Source organism: Phycodurus eques, chromosome 8, assembly GCF_024500275.1.
Source record: "Phycodurus eques isolate BA_2022a chromosome 8, UOR_Pequ_1.1, whole genome shotgun sequence".
Lineage (NCBI taxonomy): Eukaryota > Metazoa > Chordata > Actinopteri > Syngnathiformes > Syngnathidae > Phycodurus > Phycodurus eques.
Genome location: NC_084532.1, coordinates 16,258,001 through 16,281,884, shown reverse-complemented (window position 1 = coordinate 16,281,884; position 23,884 = coordinate 16,258,001). Strand labels below are relative to the sequence as shown.

The 23,884-nt window shown below is 42.3% G+C and overlaps 1 protein-coding gene across 2 annotated transcripts in view; it reads right to left on the bottom strand.

Moving 5' to 3' along the window:
- Window positions 1–1,042: 1,042 nt before the first annotated feature.
- crb1 (crumbs cell polarity complex component 1) overlaps window positions 1,043–23,884 on the bottom strand; it is a 25,895-nt gene continuing 3,053 nt past the window's right edge. Inside the window, exons 1-10 of one of the 2 annotated variants that reach the window (XM_061683383.1) lie at window positions 22,627–22,767; window positions 20,525–21,481; window positions 17,491–18,041; window positions 16,772–16,937; window positions 12,899–13,841; window positions 11,466–11,510; window positions 10,795–10,917; window positions 10,358–10,484; window positions 2,355–2,633; window positions 1,043–1,129 (exon numbers count right to left, since the gene is read on the bottom strand). In XM_061683383.1, coding sequence (XP_061539367.1) covers window positions 2,394–2,633; window positions 10,358–10,484; window positions 10,795–10,917; window positions 11,466–11,510; window positions 12,899–13,841; window positions 16,772–16,937; window positions 17,491–18,041; window positions 20,525–21,481; window positions 22,627–22,678 — 3,204 coding nt within the window. In that variant the 5' untranslated portion in view covers window positions 22,679–22,767 and the 3' untranslated portion in view covers window positions 1,043–1,129; window positions 2,355–2,393. Of the gene's footprint in view, window positions 1,130–2,051; window positions 2,634–10,357; window positions 10,485–10,794; window positions 10,918–11,465; window positions 11,511–12,898; window positions 13,842–16,771; window positions 16,938–17,490; window positions 18,042–20,524; window positions 21,482–22,626; window positions 22,768–23,401; window positions 23,585–23,884 lie in introns of those variants that run through there. The other variant, XM_061683384.1, reaches the window with a different exon arrangement.

The following is a 23,884-nucleotide window of genomic DNA, read 5'->3' as shown; positions in this document are numbered from 1 at the left end:
CCAATCTTTTCAGTACATACCCAATGTGACAGCACAGTTTTGTAACATTTTAACAGGCAAGTCAGCCTAAAGACAAACTATTTCTGAGTCATTCATTCCTGTCTTCGTTTTATGTCTGTAGAACTACTTCATTCCAGCTCTCACAGAGGATGGTATGCAAAAAGAAGTCCTTATGTTGCCTTGTGTTTAACTGGTGGCCAGTCCTGGGTCTTGTCTGTCTTTCAGCTGATGAACAGGATAAGCGGGAGACAAAATGTACAGATGGATAGTGCATACAGTATATGTACGCGTGTGTACATTCAATTGGGCACGACTTGGCAAAGCTTTGATTTGTCAGATTCAAACTCAGACACACCTTGTTGTGAGGCTGCAGTGCTAACCACTTGTTCACTTTGCTGTCCTAGAACTGTTTCTTTTCTTTTTTTAACACACCACCACACTGAGATAAAATGCACCCTTTTCAGGACAGTATGTCGACCATGTTTTAGAATGTGTTGCCACCCACAAATGTACACATGCACAGGGACACTGATGATGCTCAAGGTGCTTGAAAACGGTCCAGTTTAAGTGCAATACCGTGCTTCACTTTTTGTGAATTTCTGCTATTTTCCTGTGAGACCACTTTGAGTAGAACCATTCCAGAGGGGGAAAAAAAAAAAAAGATGAGAGCAGTACTTAATCAGTATGTACAACATATTGGGCGCACATTGCTCCATCTGTCCTACAAATATAGATTAGGCCCACAAACTCTATACATTGTGAGCACCAATCTATGGAAGAATGAAGGATGCCCGTCGGGCAGGTGCAGCGCATCTGAGCAAGAAGGATGAACGGTGTCACCGGAGAACTCCGAGAAAACTTTGTATCATGTGCATATCCAAATGTGAAGGCCTCGTTCCCAGGGCGCTCTTCAGATGAGCCTCTCCATAGGCGGGGGTTGGGTGATGCTCCACATCTCCACCCGGGACCCGTCCTTCTCCTGCCGGCTGGGGCTGTAGGTGCCGCGGGTGGCTCGGCGGTTCAGCGCCACCGCCAGTCCGGCCGAAGTCAGGATGAGAACCAGCAGCAGGACGACGGACACCAGACTGATGGCGAGTAGGAGGTCAGAGGTCATGCCTTCAGAAGTCAACTACGGATGAAATGTGAGAGCTTGTTAGCATCTTTACATGTTCCCCCGGTAAATTACCGATTTTGAAGTGAATGTTTTTTTATGGGTTTTTACAGTATACAGGCGAGTCTGAATTCAGAGTTGCACGTCTTCAGTGTAGTGCCATGTTGTGTCGCAACATGCTGGGCAGCACGGCGTTCTGCTGAACGACAGGCAGCGTAATTCGGCGCGTAATTTGGCGCAAAACGAGAGGTTCCCTCCGAAGCTGCAGTAATCGTCGTCATCGTTCCCACAAAGCAGAGAGAATATACGCCCGTGAGCATTGTTGGTGCTCCGTGTGTAAAGTAGAAATTGTTTGAAGGTTTTTAATTACTCTAACATCATTGCTAATTTACATTAACCCATCGTCGGTGTTTCGCATAATACGCTAGCATTAAGAAGCTGACTTTTGTAAGACAAAATTAATGATTTAGTTGAACATTTTTGTGTTTAAATATATATGTATTTTTTTAAATTGTTTTTTTGGTTTGGTTTTACAGTGAACGTCAGCTGGGAGTGACAAATAATTAGCCTGAGGCAAGCACCTTTTTTGGAGAACATTCATTTGGAGAACTGTGTGAGCGAGAATCTTCTTTCAATTTCCTCAAAGTGATTTTACATGATAGTTTCACATTTCTTTTGAGTTAGCATTTGTTTAAACTAACTGTTTAAAAAAAATTATTGTATATCGCACAGGTATCAAAAACTTTTGTCGCGGGGCAGATTGTAGTCATGGTTTCCGTCAGAGGGTCATTAAGACTGTGAAAGCATATAAAGGTTTCATTGCCTTATCATAGTATTACATATACACAACCAATAGATTACTAGTTTTGAAATCAGAAGTCAAGGATAGTAGTTTGTTCACCTGTTCTTCAGGGTTACTGTAAAAAGGGTTTTGTTTAAAAAAAAAAAAAAAGCTTAAAATATCTCATTCTTATTTATTACAGAGGACAATCTGCAATTTTGATATAGATTTTACCAAGAATCATGGACGTTGCCGCACATCATTCATTTGCTTTCGTGGGCCCCATACGACGACGTAGCGGGCCGGATCTGGCCCCAGGCCTGGAATTTGACACCTGTGCTACATGGGCTCTCGACAGCGCCGATTTTCACCTATTTTGGGGCGGCCTGGTCCATATCCCCCACATTAAATGGGGTCGACTGTGCAGTGCATAAGTGCCTTGTTTGGTTTTTCCTCACTCACGCTCGAGCAAAATCTCACACCGACTTTCCCCCCTCTTGGCTACACCCGGCGTTCCACACGTGCAGCCAAAGTGCTGATGGATGCGTTCCCCGCCTCGGCGGGTGGGCTGCAACCCACGGAAGCCTCGAGTCGCCTCAGACTCAAACCGCCCCCCGTCTGCCGCCTCTCTCGCACTCTGGCGACGGCCAGAGCCAGCCCCAACGCCAGCGCTATCGCCAGGCCGACCAGACACGGTGCCAGCACGGCAGCCGGCCGAGAGCCGTATGGAGCGCGCCCCGTCTGTAGAGGATCACACACACACACACACAGACACACACACAAGAGGCTGTCTGATGAACCCTACAAACACCCCCAGAGGTGCAGCACAAAATAGCTCACACAGGCCTTGTTTGGAGGAAAACGCTGCGTCACATTTGAATGCAGGCCTTTTAACAGCTTGTGAAATCTGCTTGAGTCCATTGTTGCTTCCAGTAACAACACGCAAACAGCTTCAGCGCCAATCAGTAGGGGGGCGTCAAGAAGTACAAATACTCTGTTACTTACGCTACTTAAGGAATAGTAACTAAGTACAAATACTTTGTTCATGCATTTAAGTAGATTTTTCAAGTATCTGTGCTTTACTTGAATATTGATTTTTTCCTGATTTGTACTTTTACACGCTACAATGGAAAACTGCTATCTGTACTTTCTACTCTGTTCTTTGTCAAAATAGGCTTGTTGCTTTTTTCAAACTCCGTGGATGACAACACGATGTAAAAATGACGTAAAGTGACAGAGGTAAAGTCAGCCACGTTTGCTTTCTTGATTAATTGAGATCTTGGGGTTTCATACGGTAAGGTGGGGAAAAAAACGGAGCGTTAACGACAATGGCGCAGACACAAGATAATTCCCATCCGTGGCCTTACTTAAGACAATTGTGTGTGGTTGTTGGCTGCAAGAATGATTTGTGGTGAACGCATTGTGTATAAAAACCACCAGATTTTAGCATTGAATAATCTGGGGGGGAAGACAAGTATGGTGTAGTTTTGCAGTAGTTGGTTCACGTCAGCAAAGCTATAGGAACGCGTTGTTTTAATAGCATAAAAGTTGAATCAACGCTTGCTAGCTCTTAAAAAACATGATTTTTTTTCCTTCTCAATATGAGCACTAAGTTAATAAAAGCGGGGAAACTATTTTGTGATCAGATGTTAGTTATGATATTCAGGTCTGTAAATCACTGTCATGACTAACCGATCCCTGCAGATGGCAGCATTGCATCACTTTGGATTTGAGATCAGCACAGCTTTTGTGTTGAAGATAAAGATTAGAGGGTGAATCTCGGCTTGTTACGTCCATTACGAGGGAGAGAAATGCCAACACGAAGGTCGGACAAGTTTAAGCACCTCACACTAGAACAGAGTATTTATGTGTAGGATATAAACAGAGTATGCGTTGCGGGAGTTAGTAGAAAGTGTGTGTCGCTATTGTGAGAAAATATGTTCATGGGGTTACTGGAGAACGTCATGTAAAATAGCTCGCGTTCAACTTGCGCCATGAGGAACGTCAGTGTCGCTCACGGCGCCTCTCTTAGTTGTATATCTGTAAATAAATCATTATTTTGCCATCAAAAGCCAGTTCTCAGTCTTGGTTTTGTTGCCACAGGTGTCACAAAAGTGAAATATATGTTTTTTCGCCTTTCGGTAAAAAAACTTTTTTGTTTTGTTTTGGGTGAAACCAACTCATGTTCTACTGCTGATGACTAAACGATGGAAAAAGCTAGAAACAAACTTTTAGGTCTGGGAAAAGAAGAGTGTTTACTCATTTTGGGGTTGGGGTGGGGGAGGGGTTGGTTCGGTAGGTTGTTCTGTGGTGGGTCTTGATCGGTCAAGATCAGGCAAAATGCTGGCAATTTGGGAACTCTACTTTGAAAACAGCTGACAGTGAATCAGTTAAGTAGATTTCAGAGTCTTTACTTTTGGCTTTTAAGTACAGGAGTTGAGTCAGCATTACTTCTTTTACTCCCCCCCCCCGTGAGTATCTGTACCTCTGTGTCGTAACTACAGAGTGTGAGTACTCGCCCAACGCCAGATTTCAACTCTCTTTGTGAATCAGGAGAAATGAGAGTATGCCATGCAGTAGGAGGCTGATTGTTAACACTCATTTTGTCACATAAAGCAGCAGACTGACTTACATCAGAAGCAGTCATTACACACTCAACAATCACCGTGGGAACACAATGAGAAAACACAACATTTAGCTCCTTGCAGCTATGAGACTTTTCTCTCCTCTCAATACAGGTTCTTTGTGAAAGTGCTTACCTGTCACTGCAGCACAGTTTGCTGTCAGAGTGAGTGTGAAACAAGCAAGCCGCCGCAACAGCCGGCAGCCAGGACCCGCCATCAGTCACCCACCGCCACACACACACACAGAGATGTCTAACTAACCAGTCTCTGAGGTACGTGGCGAGGCCACCCCGAAGCCTCCAAGCAGAGGCAGCAGCAATGCCTCCCTGCTGTCAGCACTATCAGCCTGCTTTGTGTGTGTGTGTGTGTGTGCGCGCGCGCGCATGCCACATAAGCTGCCCTCATATGTTTCCGTGAAGCAGACCAAACTTCTGCGAAAGCCACCATCTCTCTGCTGAAGCTGCACTTCAGCGCCAGATGCTGCGTTTTTCGCCGGCAAAGCACATTTGTCGTCGTCTCAAAGGATGGCCACAATAGTGCAAACCCCCAATCCTTCCCGACTACCTGTGTCTGCACAAACGCACGTGAACAAAATCTTGCATGATGGACGTGTATAAGTCACGCTTGGTCAATGTAGGTAATACATTAAAAAGAGTCCTGTCATATGAATTCCATTAATAGGGCATTTCCCCATAAACTTGGTTAATTGACTTGCATTTCTTCATTGACTTTTATCCATTTCGCTCATGAAATACATTTTCAATTAACACAATGAAGTATGTATAATTGTGAATAGAGACCTTTTCCCTCTTTAGGACTTAATGTTTTGCCTTAAGTCTCAGTGGCTGATATCTGCAGCCTTCATGAGTACCCGATACCTTGAAATAAGGCTGCTATGGGCCTGATACCGACACCTGGTATCGTTACTCGCCTATCCCTATATTTGAATATACATTTAACTCCAGTCTATATAATATATAAAATTACCTAATCTATGAATGACCTGGTCCCGGCTGACTTTGGGCGAGAGGCAACGTACACACTGGACTGGTCGCCAGTCAATCGCAGATCACATATTGACAAACTACTAACTGTTCACACTCGCATTCAGACCGACAGTTGAACCCAGAAGTTTACAAATATGATATAAAAAGATACTTATGCTCTTTTTCTGAAATCAGACTCAACCTTTCCTGTTTTAGGTCACTTAGGATTACCAAAAGTATTTCTATTTTCTAAATTGTGCAAATAATGAGACAACGATTTTTGTTCACATACTTTTTATTTGCGTTCTTCAAAGTCCCATTAGCATTGCCTATAAACGTCTTTGACTTGTGTCAAGCATTTTGAATCCCCTTTTCACAAGCTTCTCACAATTTTGGCCCATTCCTCCTGACAGAACTAGTCTAACTGTTTGCGTTGGTGTCCACCTTGCTCACGCATGCCTTTTCGTAAATCTTCAATAGGATTGAGATCAGGGCGTTGCGAAGGCCACTCCAAAGCATTTACTTTGTTATCCTTAAGCCATTTTGTTACCAATTTGGCAGTATGCTTCGGATTATTGTCTTATTGGAAGCAACCGAGCTTTAACTTTCTGGCTGATGTCTTGAGATGTTGCTTCAGTATATCCACATAATGTTCTTTCCTCGTGATGCCATCTAGTTTGTGAAGGGCACCAGTACCTCCTGTAGAAAAACAACCCCACAGCATGATGCTGCCACCCCCGTATTCCAAAGTTGTGACGGCGTTCTCAGGATTGCAAGCTTCCCCCACGATGTACCAACCTTGTCCAAGTCCACCATTCTCTTCCTGATATCTTTGATAATTGGTTTTGAATTTCTTAAGATTTTACCCAAAGAAGCAGCATGTTTCAGTTACGCCTTCAAATTCTGTACATCCACGGGTTAAGTCTCTGATTAACTCTGTAGTAGTCAATAAACCCTATTAGAAGCTTCCAAAAACATCATCATCTGGGTTTTCCCAAATGTTTAAAGCCAGAGTAATCTTACTGTATGTAAACTTCTGACTTTGAAGAAAGTCATGAAAAATGTCCCCAAAAAATATTCACTCATGACTCTAGCATTTAGCAAATAGAAATAATTTTGGTTGTCCTAAATGACCTAAAACAGGAAACGGTTAGTCTGGTTTCATGTAAAAAAAAAAAAAAAAGCATGTCTCATTTTATATAGTCTATATCAACTTCCAGTTTCTACTGTATGTGCAATTTAGAGCTTTTAATTACCCTAACATGCCTGTTTTGGAAATGTGGGCAACATGAAACCTCGGAACTGTTAAGCAGATGTGCTAACCACTCAGGCACAGTGCAGCCCCGTACAAACCAATGATATCAATTATCGACACAGTTTGAACTGTTCTAGAGAGATTACTATGAAAACATTAGATTTTTTTTTTTTTGATTGTAGTAGTGCAGAACTGCACTGCATGATACTAGAGGTGTTGCTAATACAGTGGTGCCTTGAGATATGAGTGTAATCCGTTCATTGACCATGCTCGTAACTCAAAACATGTGCATCTCGCCACTGAAATGTGTGGAAATGCGAATCTGCCAATCCGTTCCAGCCTCCACAAAAAACACAATGAAGAAATGCTTAGTCTTTTTAATAAAATACCACGGTATAGTAGTGTACATTATTGTAATAGCTAATAAAAAATAGTATACATAATTAAAGGTTTTTGTGCATCATGATGAAATTCATTGCCACTGGAGAGCAGAATAATACACTCATAGAGACAAATGAAGAGTTTTTCAACAATTTTATGTGATTCAGTCAGTTATTTTCTGCAGAGGATAAAGAATATATGCCTGTGAGCATCATTACTTTCACTCTCACAAATGAAAGTGAGGGAGATAGTGATGAATGAGAAGTATCTGAGGCTATAAAAGGTTGACCAGTACGGCTTGCCGTGAATCTTTGTAGGTTCTGTCTAAGCGGAGCTGCAGAGAATTTGTGTTTAAAACACCTCAGACTGAAACGTTTCCAGTCTGTCTACATGTGTTGATGCACCATTTGTCTTCAAATATCCACTACGACACGTATGCTACTTGTTAGCCCATCTTGCATTGTTTGTTAGCATTAAGCTGAGCGGACTCCCTAAGGCAAAGCTACAGTATGTGGTTGTTTTAAATATGTGACACGTAATTGTCTTTGTTTCTTGTTTAGTTTGACAGTAAACGTCATCTGGGAGTTTTATTAAACCGCTTCAAACCTCTTTTTGGAACAATTGTTCACTATCTGCCAAAATTGCTGCTTGTTGTGAAGTGAGTAGAGTTGTGTTCACAGCCAACATACAGCGCTCATATCTAAAGTTTTTGCTCACAAGACAAAGCAAAACAAAAAAAACATTTTAAATCGACCAAACGCGTACGTCAGGTCACTCATATCTCAAGGCGCCACTGTATCTTTTTCTTTAACTCCTGTAGTCATACTACTATGACTACGACAACCCCAATATTAAACACATTATGATATTTATGACAGTAGTTGTCCAAAAAGTATAGGCTCAGTGTACCAATTGTTGTCCCTGGAAGGTTTCCTACATTTACTCAGCATGTGTGATTAGGAGCTTTAAATATTTTGGGATACAATCACTCTACATCTTGTTAAAGGAGATTACGTATCTATTTATGTTGTCATGGAGCCGTCTCGTTAGAACACACTTGCACACACAGAAACAGCTGATCGTAATGTGAAAATGGTGAAAGAGTGATTAAAAAGAGGACAGACAACAAAGTGAACATTTAAGGGAGATTTTTTTTTTAATTATTATTATTATTAGTAGTAGTAGACAACACCAAAGACAGAGAGCGATGTATAGTAAGCACAGTTTCCGATGGAAGAGATGGACAGACGAAAACAGACATATGATCATTTTAGTAGTGTTATCAGATGGACAAAAACAAATGAAAGTGAGGGAAATAGTGATGAATGAGAAGTACTTGAGGCTATAAAAGGGCGACCACCACGGCCTGCAGTGAATGTTTGGAGGTTCCGTCTAAGCAGAGCTGTAGAGAATTTGTGTTTAAAAATACCTCAGACTGAAACGTTTCCAGACAAAAAAAAAAAAAAAGCAAAACAAAATATTGTGGAGCTGTCAGTCAATCATTCACTGATGTGAATTCACATCAACAACAAAGTGAGACGTCATGTTGTATTCTGACACTTCTCTCTGCCTTTAGAACTAAGACATGTCTCTACACCAACGCTGCTTGGAGCTCCCTGAAATTACAATTCAAAACACTGACAGGATATCCTAAATGGAAAAACATTCCAACAATACACTCTATCCTCCAAGTGGGAGGTTATGTTTGGTTTATATCATTTATTTGGGTGACATGTCTTCATTTTTTTTTTTTATATCTAAGTCAGCTTTTTGTTTTGTTTCATTGTTTTTTTTTTGTTTTTTTTTTTAAATCTAAATTTCCAGAAAGCTTCCACAAACTCTCCATGGGAAGTTTAGCTGGGAAATCTTTCGATTTTTGGGAAATGCATTCCCAGATATTTTGGTGTAATATATATAAATGGATATGAATAACAGTTTATTTTGTTTAAGGTGCACATGCATTTTGAACCAAAAGCGGGGAGCAAACGGGGGTAGTTGGGAAAACGGGTGTAATTAGGGTGTCATTTTTCATGCTTATGTAGGATATTCCCAGTTTTATCCAGATCTAGGATTTTACTGGCCTTAAATTATGTTAAAGTGTCTGAAACTGCATTATGATATTATGGCTCCCTTGTCAACAAGATCACACTCGCAATACAATCACTATGACACATCGTGTGCCGATCACTTAGGCTCAAAGGAGTCCTTATACTGTATAAAGGATGAGGACGCAAGTCATCTCTCTGGGCTCTGGCAACGTGTGATAAGTTTCCCACTCTATTTTATTGGCAAAATTATATTTCATATTATATTTATTATATTCAATTAGTCAAAGAAAAAAGTAATTATTGCAGTAAAAATAGTGCTTAACAAATGTATGAGACCACCTCTCATCCAATATCGCAAAATGCTTTAATGCAGACTTCTTCAATTCTGGTCATCTGTCAAAATGTTTGCATTTCAAACAGGAATGAGGAATTTCATACTGAATTGACCTTTTTATGCCCAAATTTGAGGCCTCTTATTGGGCTTCTCTGAGAAATCTCATATTAATCATGGTATTTATTTATTTATTTTGTTTTACTTTTCGGGAATGCAAGCTAATAAGTATCATTTGACATCTTAACGAAGAAACGGTAATGTGCTTGAATTTCTTTTCCCTTTATGCATTGAGCTGGAGCCTGGCCCAGTTGACTATGGGTGAGGGCCGAGGTAGACCCTGAACTGCCTGATCGACAGCCAATCTGGCAACATTGGACAAAAATTACAGTCTTCAATTAACCTAACATACATATTTTTGGAATGTAGGAGGCAGACTGAGTACCCGGAAGGCCGGAGGTGCAATTCCAACCCTAAACCACAAAACTGTAAGGCAGACATGCTAACCACTGGTCTACTGTGCTCTCTTGGTAATTACTAATGCTGTAAATTTCCAGCAGCAGTGGCAAACTTTCATCATATGGTGGTCAAAATTTGTTAAGCACTGTTGTGTATCTTAACTAACTGCTCGTAATGATTATCATATTAAATAAGGTGCTTGATATGAAGGCACAGAAACATTAACGAATGACAGCCTGTCATAGATAAACATGAGCCCCCTCAGTTGTTTTCCCCCCAGTCCACCTCGGGCTCATCGTCCAGCCTGAGGATGAGGTAGGACAGCAGCTGAAAGAGGTTCTGCCACAGCAGCACAGCCACGTAAAAGTAAATGTCGCTTACGTCCATCTGGCAAATGTCGCCGGCGTAGCTCATGTCGCACACGCATAGGAACTTGTTGACCAGGTTGCGGCAGTAGCCTCCGTTCAGACACGGGTTGGACTTGCACTCGTCGACCTCCTGCTCACACCTGCAGCCGCACACAGCGAAGGAGAGACCATTCACACTTTACAGCTAACACACAACTGTTTGTATCATCCAATATTTCTTCATCATGTACATTAAATAGGCAAGACTTTCATGATACATGGTGCCTCACTCACATGGAAAGGGTCTGCATTGAACACTGAATGTTAAACTGTTGTGACAACTGTTTGTTATTGATTTACAAAGAGACTTATAATGTCATTTGCAACTTACTTAAGAATGTCTTATAAACCCTTTATTTTTGTACTCTTATAGTAATTAACTGCAAAATTCCAGGTTTGTGTCCATCGTACCGGTGCCCAGTGAAGCCAGGCGGGCAGTCACACGACAGCTCACGCTCAGTGCAATTGCCACCGTTGAAGCAAGTGTAGTTTTTGATGTCATCTCCGCACACAGACACAGGAAGCTTGGGCCGCCTTGGAGAGGACATGCAGATTAAAAAACTAGAACTTTGCTGTCAAATGTGTCCAGTGGAGCCAGACAAAGCAGCCACACGAGACTACTTGTAGTTGTTTGATTTTGTGTTGTAACACACTGGAGAGGGAAAAAGAAGCCTATGACCCGACCGGTGTAATCAGATTATCTACCTCGAGTAACGGCTGACATGAAATCCCATGCGTAGGAAAGAAAAGGTCAAACATTTGCCCAGGGGAGCAGTCAAAAATATCTTTTGGTAATGTGGAATTTATACCTCAATAACAAAATACAAGGATTTTTGATCTGCCTTCTTTTGACAAACATACAACTTTGGGACAACATGAATCATTTTTGAACCACAGCTGTCACTCATTTTAGATGGTGGGTATGTGTTTATAAACAAACACTGGCAGAGGCAGCGTTAATATTAGCTTTGCTTGGCGTTTTGTTTATATAAAAAAAAAGATGTTGTGCATGACATTTCCGGAACAAACAGGGAGCACTAGAGAAAAAGGTAAAAAAAATAAAATAAAATAAAAATACTTACACATTTCCGACAACAATGTACCAAGGAATTTCTTCAACCCGTTCACTGGAGAGGAACACAAGGAGAGATGGGAGAGGGAGGTAGAAAGCGACACAAACAAAACAAAGTCATTTTGATGAAAACTTTACAGCGCGGATGTTCCCAGTGAAGGGAGACGTACGGCTTCGCTTGTCGTGTGGCTTCCTCGCAAAGGTTCTCGTGCACTTGGAAAAAAAATAAAAAATGCAAGGAGTTGCGTGTTTATGGGATAAATGGTTGGCGGCGTTCCCCTGCCTGTTCTCTGAGGCAAACAGGAGATGAGAGGGAAAGAAAGTGCCGCTGAACCAGTGAGACACCGCAGCAGACGAAGGCCTTTTCTGGCTGACACTAGAATAGAAATTCATCTTCAGACGAGCTCGCTGCAGGCGTAGACAGCGATGGAGGAACATTAACAAGTCTAGCATCTTTTCTGTCTTACAGTCTTAGCAATTTAGTAAGATTTATTTGTGTTCGCTAACTAACCAAGCCTCTAAAACTGTTCAGATAGTGACAAAAGTCATCTGTACAGGATGAAATGTTTCCTCTGCCGGCGTCTGTCCCATAAGACATGATTTGCATCACATCAACAATGATGTATGATAAAACAATTCATGGGGCCACAATCTGATGGAGCTGAAGCAAAACCTTTAAAGCATTGCTTTTGATTTACACAGTCGGAGATGTATTTTTTCCATTTACGAAAGCTACATAATCTAATTTTGTGGAAGGGTGGCGTGTGTATTGTCAATACTTATGTTAACTTCGTAAAAACAAACAAAACAGGCCTTTAGTCAAGATTTTCCTTCATTTATGAATAAATGATGCATAAATCCTATGGATTTACATTTCTGGGATATTTAGAAGGTAGGTATCTATGAAAATATACAATCCAGATTAGTAGCATGGTTTCTGAAAATTCTTTATCATTTATCCAACCTTGCATCAATTTTCTCTGCCATTTTTCCTCATTAGGCTTGCAGGTGAATTGGAGCCTATCCCAGCTCACTTTGAGGGAGAGGCGGAGTACACGCTGGACTGGTCACCAGCCAAAAGCAGTGTTTCTCATGCGCCATATGAAAATCCAGCTCACAGAAAACAGTGGAAATGGCTTCTTCTCCTTGTGCTTTGCTGCCACCTATATGAATAACGTGCAACAGTATCTCCCGCTGACTGTTTACATATAACAAGTAGCAACTAACATTTATGAACTGAAGAACAAGTTTGCAAACTCATTGGATGTCTTCCGCTCAATTTTACTTTCGGGAACAATCTGGAGCTATCTGGTATCGTGCGCGACTGCTCTTCGTAAATAATTTTTGCTCTTGTTTTGGATCTGATACAATTGTGCTTGTATACTAATAGTGAATAAACAACTGTTCTGTTATGTCTTCTTTATTCTGCCAGCCTGGACTTACTTGCAGAGAGGTCCGGTGTAGTTCTCAGGACACAGACAGGCATACCTGTCAGGCCCATGCAGGCAGGTGCCTCCATGTGCACACAAATGGTTTGCACAGATGTCGACCTCCTCCTCACAGTCCACTCCTGTGTATCCGAGTTCGCAGGAGCACTGGTAGGTCAGCCCGTTGACGCTGCAGTTGCCGTGGATACAAGGACCGGAGGCACAGGTGTCAGTGAAGAAGCCACAGTGCCTCCCTGCCCAGCCCTCAGCACAGCTGCAGTTGTAGTAGTTGAAGAAGTCTCGGCACTCCCCTCCATTCAGACACGGGTCGGGCGTACACACAGACGCCCCGCTGCAACCGACCAGCGGAGGCTTAAGTGACGTCTGGATGAATTGCTCCTCCTGCAAACGTGGAAGGTTCACCCGAGAAGAGCTGAAGTAAGGCAGAGCAACACCGCCCATCTCCACTGTGCCCAGGCACCCAGCCAGTGACCACCCAATGTCAGGACCCAAACCTCCCAGGAAGATGTCCACTCCCTTCCTGAGGAAGTCCAGGTTTCCCCCTTGACCACTGGAGGTGATGGCTTCATCTACTTCATCATCCAGCACCAGAGTCCACTCAGACATATTAGCCCACGGTGCAGTCATGAACAAGTGGACACTGTGCCACTCGCCATCACTGACAGATCTCATGCTGTTGAGGCTGACTGTGGACGCTCCTCGCTTGTCTCCCTCCGTGCCTTCCGCATCTCTGGTGAAGCTCTGAAGCTCCACGAAGAGGAAACCGTCCTGGACAGAGAGGGTGACAAAGGCCGAGTCCTTCTCCGCGTGTAGGATGGCTGCGCTACGTTTCCTGGTGCGCAGGTTCACAGAGAGGTTGGTGAGGTTGCGGAATATGTGGCCATTGCCTCGATAGACCAGAACAGTGCTCTCATTCAGGAAAGTGGCATTGGAGTAACCTAGGACGGCATGGAAACACACGTGAGCGTGAGTTCCTCTATGCACATTAACACACCTTTAGCACACCATTTAAACCTTAAACCTAAGGAACCGTATTTGAGTTCCTCGGTAGTTTGATTACCTTAGTTTAGTTTTCATGCTTAGGTTTTGGTCCATATTTGTCCCATCTTTTGTGATTCCCTTGTGCCTGCTCGCTTGTCTTGTTATCAGTCACACCTCTGTCGTGCCTCCTCACATGTCCACCAATCAGCTCTCTCCTTCCACCTTGTCTTATCCAGGTGTACCTTGTCTCTTTAGTTTCTGCATTTCGTTTAGCTGGGATACACACGTACCGATAATCGGACCGAATTTGAGCATTTTTCTCTCTCTTCCGATCAAAATCAGCAAAAGTCCCGATTATCGAACGTGTCTCTCAAAGACTATCCTGAGTGGTTGGTTATCCTGTGTGTTGAAATGTGATAACTGACTTTTCTTTTCAAATCTGCTTGGAAAATGGACAGAGCCGACAATCATATAAGTTAAACATCTTCGATATTTACAGTACAACGCGTGTGGTCACTAATGCGTTCGGTCGATCCACAGACTACGTGATTGTAACATGAAACTGCATGATAGCCAATTTAGAAGCTTGATCAAGCTCAAAACATACTGTATAGAGGAGGAACTGGTTATGTTGAGTATTTGAATAATGTGTATCCCGAGTCATTCACTGCAATAAAAACGACAAGGAGTAGAGTTTGCAACCACAATACAGTTACAAGGCAAGCTAACAGTTCGCCGAGCTACCGCTACACTCTCTTCTTCTTTGTATTTTCCGACAGTCTGGATGTCTTGTGACACCATGCCGCCTCTCGCAGGTCAGTCTTTGTACTACGACATTCGGTAAGGTAAGCACAAACTTGCCCATGTTTAACTTGTAATGTGTGAGGTCTTTCCCATTTAAAAAATTGCTTAAGATGTAAAAAATTGGTATGTGTGTACCTTGCTTTAGTTTTGTTTGCTTTTAAGTTTCTGTTCAGTCTTTATCTGGCCATTGTCTTCTGTGGTCGCCTACTTTCCTAGTGTCTGTATGTTTTGGAACGTTACCATTTGGGATTTTTACTGCCATTCAGCTCCTTTGATTCTTATGATAAATACTATTAAGTTTCCTGCCTGCACTCTTTTCTTGCTTTTTTTGCATTGGAGTCTATGATATTTTCTCAAGGTTAATCAGTGATGAAAAATTATGATAAAGCATGTGTAATGAGATATGCTTTTATACAGTGGCCGAGACAGGCCACAACAAATGCAAACGCCACAACACAACAAATTAAAACCACAACACAGCGACATTAGCATACAACGGAAGTGACCGCGGGACTGCCTCTGACTGAATAGTTCGTTTGAGTTACCGGGGACTCAAATTGCAGACGGACCAAGTGACTAACAGGAAGTTGGACAAGTTTTCATATTTGGAATGTAATATTGGCTCAATAGTGCCTCAGCAAGCATGTGACATATGAATTCAAATCATCCACGCATTTGTGAGTTCCAGACGTTTTTCTGCCAAGGCCCGAAATCAGGTCATTTGAATTTCTCAAGTTTATCTGTGTCACTAGCGAAGATCTCCGCCTACCTCTCCGCTCCCGAGCCGACATTGTCAACATAACAAACACCTGTGTGCTCACAAGTGAGTCTTCTACATAGAGGCAACCAATCAGAGTAAAGGGGCTGGTCTTAGCCAAATATGGACAAAGTGGATACAAAACTGCGTCGAACGGAAGTAGCTGTCAGATGGTCCTTTTCTGGACACTCGCATGACAAAACAAAGGTGTTTTTTGTTTGTTTGTTTGTTTTTTTTAAATAAAATTGACACTTTATACTAAGTCCATGTTAGAGAGTCACTCTATGGAGGTTTAAAAAAGCCAAACTATGGGACCTTTAATGAACCAAGTTGGAATCTTGATGATTTATGACAATCCAGAAGTGCCTACTGTCTTGGCCACTGTAATTTTATGACTGTATATAACTACTAGAATGTGGAGACTGTAGTAATACTGAGTAGAGCAAAGGACTGACCAAGGTTGAGCTGTCAACAAAAGTGGGAAAAAGTATCAAAAACAAAGCAGGCTAATTGTTCAAAGTTCTCTGTTCAAATGATGAAGCTGCTAAACTCATTTTAAGCAAACCCCATGTTGTAATTCATGTGGAAAGTGGTAGTTATTAGTTATTCAAGTGAGTTAATCACTAAGCACGGGTTCACTTACAGGACAAAGGATCAACAATGCTAAAAAGGAAAACAAAGGATAATGTGGGCTCAAGCCATTCCTACTTTAGCACTTCATGGACACGGAGCACTGTGTGCGTGGATTGAGGTCCCTAAGCGTGTGTTACATGATCACAACACAGAAACAAGTCAAAGGTTGGGTAGTACACAATAAAATGTACTATGATGGAGTGTAGGTATCCTGATTTATTTTTTCTATGATGTTTATTTTAATTTTAGTTTTTATCTGAAAGGCAAAGGGTCCATCTAGCAATTATGAAATGACTTTAAAGTCACAGACTAAGATATAAATACCACAGTTTTATTTAACCCTGACAATATAAAAATAGAAAACCCGATCCAACCTCCAAGATCCTTCAACGAACTAATGACTCACTATACAATTGATTAGGTGCAACTGAACATCCTCATGTAACTCAAATTCTGTCTTTACAAAGATATTTATGCTCCAGCTTGATTAACACTGTCAGAGAGGTATTAATCTAACAATATGTTTATTATCGGGTTTTGGAGTTTGCAGTTGCTTGTACAGTATAACAGCTTTGCATCCTACGGAAATATGTTTGTAATACAGTATTTTGTGTCTTTCACGGAATTAGATTTGGATGAACCTGTGCAGGTAAATGGCATGAATCTTAGCTTCAGAATGAAGGTTTTACTTACATTCATAACCTTGGTTGAGCATCTTGCACTCAGCGTCTGCAGGGCATGGAGACAATTCGCACCATCTGACCTCTTCACAGTGCCGCCCTGCTGTGCTGGGTGGGCAGGTGCAGGTGAAATCGTCCCACAGGGAGTAACACATTCCCCCGTTTAGACAAGGGTTTCTCTGAAAAAGAGAGAATGATAACAGTGGAGTACTGTCAGCTCATTTTGAAACCTTTGTATTCATAATGAAATGCAACTACTGTACAGTGGTACCTTAAATTACGAGTTTAATTAATTCCGTCACCAAGTGTGTAATCCAATTTACTCGTAGACCTACAGTATATGAAATCCAGTTACCAAAAAGGATTGACATTTGTTTTGTTATGTGTTTTCGATAAGGAAAGATAGCACTGCATTGTATAAAAACACAATAAAAGAGAATGTAAAGAAATAAGATGGTTTTCCATGCATCTATATCTGTATCGCTTATGTACTTCGGTGACTCTGACTCTCTATTTTTTTTTCACTGTTCTTGAACGGCTGCCTATATGTAGCTGGCTCTTAACTCAAATTTTGCCTTGCATCACAAAGCAAAATAAATAAATAAATAAATCAACCCGGCAGTGGCTTGTAAATTGAGATACATGTGAGTTGAATTACTCTAAAGTCAAGGTATAACAAAAGGGAAAAACTGTTAATAAAGGGACACCAAGGAGTTCAGGTGGTCCACTTACACTGCAGGTGTTGTCTCCAGAGCAGCCAGCAGTCACATTCTCCATAAGTTGCAAAGGGAATGTCCGAACTGAGGTGTCCAAACCAAAAAACTGAAGCCTCCTGTCATTTATCTGCAGGTCTTGGATGCATCCTTTAAAATGTCCACCAAAACCTGCGGTAGTATCGCTCTCCAGCAGCCCTCCGACATACACAATGTCTCCTGCTTGAACTCCATCAGTCCTGACCTCCACCTCAGCTTGTTTGTGAGCCCCCACATGCAACGTCATGTACCCCTTTGACACCTCCACGTTCACAAAGTGAACTTCCCCATCATTGACCGCGCTCTCCCCCCTCAGGTTGTCAACGTCAGCAAGCTGAGCTGTGACCAGGCCGTCCTCCAGCCACACGTGCAGGTACCGCGTGCTGCTGTTGCCCACAGCCACCAGGAGGCCGCCGGGCTTCTGCGTGCGCAGGAAGAGAGAGATTGAGAGATCCTGACCCAGGTCATCTGTGACGGTGAAGGCAGCGTAACTGAGTGAGTCCTCGCTCCCAAAGCGTGCGGTCACATGTTCTGAGGGTGAGGAAAAAGACATGTCACATGGTACCTTAACGTTGGTGAGTCGTCATGTAGTCAGGACCAGCAAGGCCTTCTCTGTGGACCTGAACGCTATCAGAAGCATTTTCATTTATACCGTCATGACCCTATAATTCTAATACTTGTTCCATGAAATTGTAATCATGTATTCCCAACAGTATTTTCACTAAATTTCGTAGTGTTTCTCTTGGGTGCGCCGCTTCCTGTACATATATGTTCGATTTTTTTTTTTTGGTCCAATCAGGTTTCAACCTCTGTGTGCTGCCATTGTCGATCAAGTCTGCCCAGGGCCTTCAGAATCAGTAGTCTTTGATGATGCAACTTAGTAAACTAAATTAACAATGGGAATGTCTCTTTAACTATTTAACTATTTCAAATTCTCCTCACAGATCCATCGAGCTGGCCCACAATAATGTCAGCATTTTTTCCATTGCTCTGATTGGTTGACTAGAGCGATCCAGGTTTGACTAGCAAAACACGTTTGTAGCGATCTGCACACATTAATATATCTAACAATAAGCATCTCTGTTGAGTATAATGTATTTTTTTCATGTTTTTGTTCTGTTAGTTAAATATTGATTGTTAACTGCACCAAATGAAGTACTGTTGCATGCTGTCAAATTGTGTTTTTGTATAGTACTGATGATTTCTGTAATGCCAGCATGATTGTGCTGCTATTGAGAGCTGGATTAAGTCAGGTAAAGCCCATTGAAGGCCAGCGTACCAAATCCATGGCCTGCCGCTGTACCTTAATAACATAGGAGGAAGAAAGTTGTTCAGTCATTCACACGATAATCTAGCATCAGTTCAACTGGGTAAACAGTATCTTGTACAAGGATACTTCAACAATCCCGCAGTCTCAGCATTATCGTTCTACGGACAGATTTTCTTTTTTTAAATTTAGTTTTTATTTTTATACAGGCGGAACGGCGGTCGACTGGTTAGAGCGTCTGCCTCACAGTTCTGAGGGCCGGGGTTCAATCCCTGTCCCCGCCTGTGTGGAGTTTGCATGTTCTCCATGTGCCTGCCTGGGTTTTCTCCGGGCACTCCGGCTTCCTCCCACATCCCAAAAAACATGCACGGAAGGTTAATTGACAACTCTAAATTGCCCATAGGTGTGAATGTGGTTGAGAATGGTTAATTGTTTGTTTGTATGTGCCCTGCGATTGGCTGGCAACCAGTTCTGGGTGTACCCCGCCTCCTGCGCAATGATAGCTGGGATAGGCTCCAGCACTCCCGCGACCCTTGTGAGGAGAAGCGGCTCAGAAAATGGATGGATGGATTTTTATACAGCTCTTATAATGGACCTCCTTAGATTGTGCAGATGTACCTAATGAGGTGTCTATTTGGTGTTGAATTGTTTTTAATTTGCTTTCAACAAAAATATTTCACACTCAAGGAGCAAAACTCAAAAGTGACAGGAAGAGAAAACCTTGAGACCAGCTGGCTACATCCAGGATGCCTGGACAGTGTCAGCAATTTCCAATATGGTAGGACAATCATAACACATGAATATAGACTTGCCATTCACACGAAACACATCCTAGATGTTGAGATGAGCATGCGACTGGGTGTCCCCATCAGACAGTGTGATCACTAATCTGCTTTTCCAGACTCAAGGGGCTAAAGATATCGTCAGAGGAAGAACTTGACGATTTAATACACTGGGGTACAACAAACTATTATGAACAAATTGTCCCCCTCGTGAACATGTTTTGATTGCAGCTATCAATTATCAATTGAGTGATGTGTCATTGGCTTGCATGATGTCCATAAATCCAAAATAGAAATATATTTTAATCTAGTGAGTCAGATTAGAATATTTCTTCCATGAGCCATTACTGTTGCTTTTGATGGGCTCAATCATTACTCTCCTCTTATCCACTAAATAATGCAACCCAAAACTCAGTTAATCAGATTAGTAATCTTTAAAATATGTGGAAATATTTGAACAAACAAGAAATGTAAACAAACCTGCACAATATAATATCAAATACAAGAGCTAGATCAAAGCTTGTCTACACCCCCCCCCCCCCCCAAAAAAAGATTATGCAAATGTTGGTGCCCAATGTTACAAAAGAATGAATTTAGCAAAATATTTATTATTTTGCATGTAGAGTAATTTACAGTTGTGTAGAACTATACTCCATCATGCTTCTGGAGCCACATGAGAGAGTTGTCAATATGATGCAGTTCTACACGTCAAACTAGAAGAATAAACAGTGCTGATAAATGGTGATAAATGAATACAGTACCTCGCTGTCAGTATCAATTAAAACTGAGTTCTACTAAAACTCTCACACACACACGACTGAAAATTCAGTCGTGTGTGTGTAAGAGAGAGACCCTTTCAGTACTATGTGTGAGTGAAAACAAATTTCATTAGTGTGTATGAGAGCATTTCGTGAGAAAAGTAATCCTGAATTTTGTCCCTGACGACCCATCATACAAAAACATACCCTCTTCACAGTCTTGCCCCTCGTAAGGCCTTGGACACTGGCACTGGTAGCTTTGCCACAAGTTGACACACCGTCCATTGTTTTGGCAAGGCACATCTAAGCAGCGGTCCCGGTGGCTGCAGCCGGGGGACACATTCACAGCAGAGTCGCTCAGCCACTCCTCAGGGACAACCAGTTGCCAGTCCACCAAGACATCCCGCATGCAACCTATGAAAGCCGAAATTGTGGAGTCTTGGCTCAAGTCCTTTAGCACTCCTCCGATGAAGGTGTTCTGAGGAGGCGACACCAGGCCGTCCATGTTACTATGGACTGCGGCCACCTTGTAGCATGGCTGCCTCTGACACTTTGCTGCATCATCCAAGAGTCTCAGACTGAGCACCCAATTTGTGAGAACTGCCTCGACAGTGTGCCACTCTCCATCTGTGACTGTGTGTGACAGCTCCAAAGCCCCGATTCGACTCTGTGCATGGAGCCCAGCGGAAGCTTTCATCCTCAGTGTGAGGTGAAGCTGCCCCTCTTGCAGCTCCAGACACAGCAGTAGGCCCCTGATGCTGCGCTGGAACAATATAGCCTTGGGCAGAGCCGTCTTGAAGCTGAGGGTGATATTACAAGAGATCTCTGGATCCACAAAGGGGCTCTGTAGCAGAAGGTAGCCACTACGTTCAAATGAGAAGGTGGTGGGGGTCTTGCAGAGGGGGCCGGTGTATCCAGGCGAGCAGGAGCAGGTGTAGCCATGAGTTCCATCCAGCAGGAAAGGATTGCAGGAGCCTTGGTTCTGGCACTCATGGCCGTCACAGCCCACCAACCTCACGTCACAGTTTGCACCTCCATAGAGGTAGCCATAGCTATGCTGTTTGCTGCAGTGACACGTGTACCCCCCATCATGGTTCTCACACCTCACCCCATTCTGGCAGGGGCTCGGATCACAGTGGTCTATTAGCTCTTGGCAGAGGGAACCTGTGGAATGAGATAAATCACGGGAATTTAGCAAGACAAAACATTTTACACTACGGTATAGCCTAAAGTAGATGATTTTCCAGCAGCATTACATTTTTCCATGATTTCAGAGGGTTTATGGGCTTAGGGCCAGTATATTATTTTCAATATACAGGAACAAACAAGCAAACAAGTTAAAGTACCAGTTAAAGTACAGATTTCTACTAGATCAGGCAAACATTGTAAAAGCAGGGCGATGTAACCGTCTGTATTGTGACTTTGTCAGATGACTGGAAAACATATCTATAGCCTTTTAAATGTCAATTCCTCAAATTCAATACCAGCCATTATCCATCCATCGATTTTCCGTACTGCTCATCCTCACGAGGGTCGCGAGCGTGCCGGAGCCTAGCCCAGCTATCTTTGGGCGAGAGGCGGGGTACACCTTGAATTGGTCGCCAGCCAATCGCAGGGCACATAGAAACAAACAGTCATTCGCACTCGTCAATCAACCTAGCACGCATGTTTTTGGGATGTGGGAGGAAACCGGAGTAAACCCACGCAGGCACGGGGAGAACATGCAAACTCCACACAGACGAGGCCGGATTTGAACCCGGGTCCTCAGAACTGTGAGGCAGATGTGCTAACCAGTCTTCCATTGTACCGACTAGCCATTATACACACACAAAAAAGAATACCAAACTTGCAAAAAAGGTCATTTTCAGGCACAAAAAAAATCCATCCATAACCTTTTAAATGTCAATTTCTCAAATTAATCCAAATTAAATATAAATATTCCCCTTGTTCGTTAAAGGTTATAGTAGCTACACTCTTAGTTTGACTTAAACACAGACTCCTCTGAAAGTGATTCTATCTAGTTTAAACAATAAAAACATACAGAACAGAATACCATGTGTCAAAACCAGTTTTCCATTTTGATGTCCACATCTTCACATTACCCAGAACAGCCACTTAACTGGCCCAGGAGGTTATGTAACTCTCCTATATGTTCTGTATTATCCTCTTCACATTGTTTCTCTTAAATGTGTATACAGATTTACTTTTTAAAAAAGAATAGGCATTGTCCTGCAGACATAGAGCTTACTATAGAGAAACATATAGGTGAACAGATTCTACAATGCATTTCATCCACTTATTACTGTTACCTGTTCCAAGAATCAGAATCAACCATATCCATGGTGTGTGTGTCCGCATCATGCCGTCACTCTGTCCCACAGAGATGCGCCAAACTTTTCTAAATGCACCATGTTAGTGTAAATGCACAGGCCATCGCAATGGAGCTCTGCTCCTCGTCTGCCTTTGTGCAGCCGTGCAGAGCTGAATAGGTGGGGGCTAGCAAAGCCAGATCCTGGGGATTAAACTAATGCTATTTGGCCACCTTACTGAGCCAGTGCCACTGGCAGGGAGTCCATCTTAGAACATACAGCAACACTATGGCAACTCATAGACTAACATACCTTCATTGCAATAACAAGTGTTGTGTAAGGCGGAATAAAAAAATAATCTGCTTTTATAACCCAAAAGTATTATAAAGGGCACATGATAGTAAATAAGTCTGAGAACAGTGCACCAATATTATGTTGTTGGTATTTATTAAACCACTGGGTGTGCACCGCAGTCACACAGTATAAATATTATATTTAACATTGTTGTATTGTAGTTTTGTATTGCTTCGTTTTACCGTTCTATTAGCATATAACATAGTATTACATAACCCTACAGGTCAAATGAAAAAAATTTAAACAGCTTCTCATTCCATACCCTATGCACACACGTTTTATTGTTAAACACAACTCTTCTGTACTCTATGCGTCAGCATAGGCTGTAAAAGGTGCAGGTAACTATACAAACCACTGACACCATTAGCAAAACCCACTCACATGCTGGAATAACTGCAGTGGATTCATCAGAACAGACTACCTGTTGTTCCTGGAGGACAGCTGCAGATGTAGCCTTCATCGTGCTGTGGATCGTAGTGCTCAGGTAGCAGTGGCTCAATGCCAAAAAGGGCCTGCCATGACCTCTCGATGCAGCGTCCTCCGTTTAAACATGGGTTGCTGCCACACTCATTAATGTCAATTTCACATAGTGGACCTTCAAACCCTGAAACAAAGATGCAAAACAAGGAGGTAGACATATCTACTGATAGGTGTGTACAACATATAGCTAAATGGAGTAAACAAAATACAGTAAAACAACAAACAAAATACAAAAATCTCAAATACAAATGTTGCGGTACCTAGTGGTGAAGTTAATAAATTACACTTTTATAAACCCTTAAACCAGGGGTGTTGAACTCATTTTTGTCACGGGCCACATCGCAGTTACTGTTCCACTCAGAGGGCCGTTATGGCTGCAAACTCATATGAATGTATGATTGCCTCATATTATTACATATACGCA